This window comes from Primulina eburnea, chromosome 15 (assembly GCF_022965805.1).
Source record: "Primulina eburnea isolate SZY01 chromosome 15, ASM2296580v1, whole genome shotgun sequence".
Lineage (NCBI taxonomy): Eukaryota > Viridiplantae > Streptophyta > Magnoliopsida > Lamiales > Gesneriaceae > Primulina > Primulina eburnea.
Window position 1 is genome coordinate 33,291,355 of NC_133115.1, and position 1,997 is coordinate 33,293,351.

Genomic DNA, 1,997 nt, shown 5'->3' on the forward strand with positions numbered 1-1,997 from the left:
CATCAAGGAGTATTAGTATCCAATATTTTGGATCTACTTGATTATGGTAGATTTAATGGTTTTAGTAATGTCAGCAGATGTGCTAATCGAGTAGCGCATAGTCTCACTCATTTTGCTTATTCCCACCTTTCACCTCTGTATTGGGTCAGAGACGGATTGATATAAGGGCTGTACTGGGCTGTAGCCCACCCCATTTTCAAAAATTTAGCGACGGTTTTTCAAACCGTCGCTAATATTTGCGACGGTTTGTACAACCGTCGCCGATGGGGATCGGCGACTGTTTTAATTATACTGTCGCTACTAGCGACGGTTTATTCAAATGTGAATAAAAACAGTCGCTATTAGCGACGGTTTTTCAAAAAACAGTCGCTAATGGCGACGGTTGTTCCAAAAACCGTCGTACATCCGTCCAATCAAGTCCACACCATTTATAAGGATGAGACCAAATACATTTTATTCTTGTTTATGATTATAACTTGAACTATTTGAAAATGGAACATCAATCTGCTGCAAAGAAAGGAAAAACATTGATATCTTCTTTCTTTAAGAAGAGAGATCGTCAAGCTAGTGAAGATACTTCAATTCCTACGGTCCTTACAATGCAACATCAATCCAGTGAAAGTCTTCTATTTCCCAATATCCAAATTCCTTCATGTTCCTCTCCTAGAGACGATCATCAGTCTTCGTCTACTTTTATTGAACGAGATCCGGGAAAAAGAAAACAGATATGTGAATATCATGTTAATGTACGAGATGAGATAAGACGTTCATATGTAAATATGGGGCCTTATCAACCAGATATGTTGGAGTATCCAGGTACAAAATTTGGAAGCCAGAATCGTCGTTTTCAGAAAAAATGGTTTCAGAAATTTTATTGGTTGGAGTATTCGCCTTCAACAAATAAGGCATATTGTTTCTATTGCTTTTTTTTCCTGAATGATGTTAATTCATCTAATATCTCGGCATTGGTCAATGAAGGATTTGACAATTGGAAAAGGGTAAACCAAGGAAAAACATGTGCTTTTCTTTCCCATATTGGTTCTGCAGCTTCTTCACCTCATACTATGTGTGAGAGAAGGACTGAAAATTTGATGAGGCCCTCACAACATATTGATAAAGTGATGCATGCACAATCTAAAGAGGAAAAAGAGAAAAATCGTCTGCGTTTGAGCACCTCAATTGTAGCTGTTCGTTGGCTAGCACTTCAAGGTTGTGCTTTTAGAGGTAACGGTGAATCTCTATCTTCATCTAATCGTGGAAATTTTCTTGAATTGGTGAAGGCTTTTGCAAAAATGAATATAGAAATTGATGAAGTTGTGCTTGAGAATGCTCCAAAAAATGCCCAATATATCGCTCCAGAAATTCAGAAAGAGATTTTACATATTATGGTCAATAGAGTACGAAAGATGGTTCGTGAAGAAGTTGGAGATAAATACTTTTGTATTCTTGTTGATGAAGCCCGAGATATATCTAAACGAGAGCAAATGACCATTATATTGAGGTTTGTGAACAATCATGGGATTTTGACAGAAAGATTTTTTGCCATCAAAAGTGTTAGTGACACTACCTCAATGAATTTGAAAAATGAGATATCAAATGTTCTTGTTCATCATGATCTCCATGTTAAGAAAATCAGAGGCCAAGGATATGATGGTGCTAGCAATATGCGTGGAGCCTGGAATGGACTTCAAGCATTATTTCTCAAAGATTGTCCCTATGCATACTATGTCCACTGTTTTGCACATCGTTTACAACTGACATTGGTTTCTGCAGCTAAGGATGTTAGTGTTATTTGGGAATTCTTTTCTCATTTGGACAATATTGTTAATATTGTCACTTCTTCTACTAAGCGCATTGCTGAATTACATACTGCACAAAGAAAGAAATTGAGTATATGTTGTCAATTGGAGAACGTGATTCTGGAAGTGGTGCAAACCAGATTGGTAATTTGCAACGAGCAGGAGCTACTCGTTGGAGTTCTCACTATGATTCGGTAA

The 1,997-nt window shown here is 37.3% G+C and overlaps 1 protein-coding gene across 1 annotated transcript; it reads left to right on the forward strand.

The window, feature by feature from the left end:
* Positions 1–491: 491 nt before the first annotated feature.
* LOC140815665 (uncharacterized) lies at positions 492–1,997 on the forward strand. Its single transcript, XM_073174738.1, has one exon. It carries the CDS (start codon positions 492–494, stop codon positions 1,995–1,997), a length of 1,506 nt encoding a protein of 501 aa, XP_073030839.1.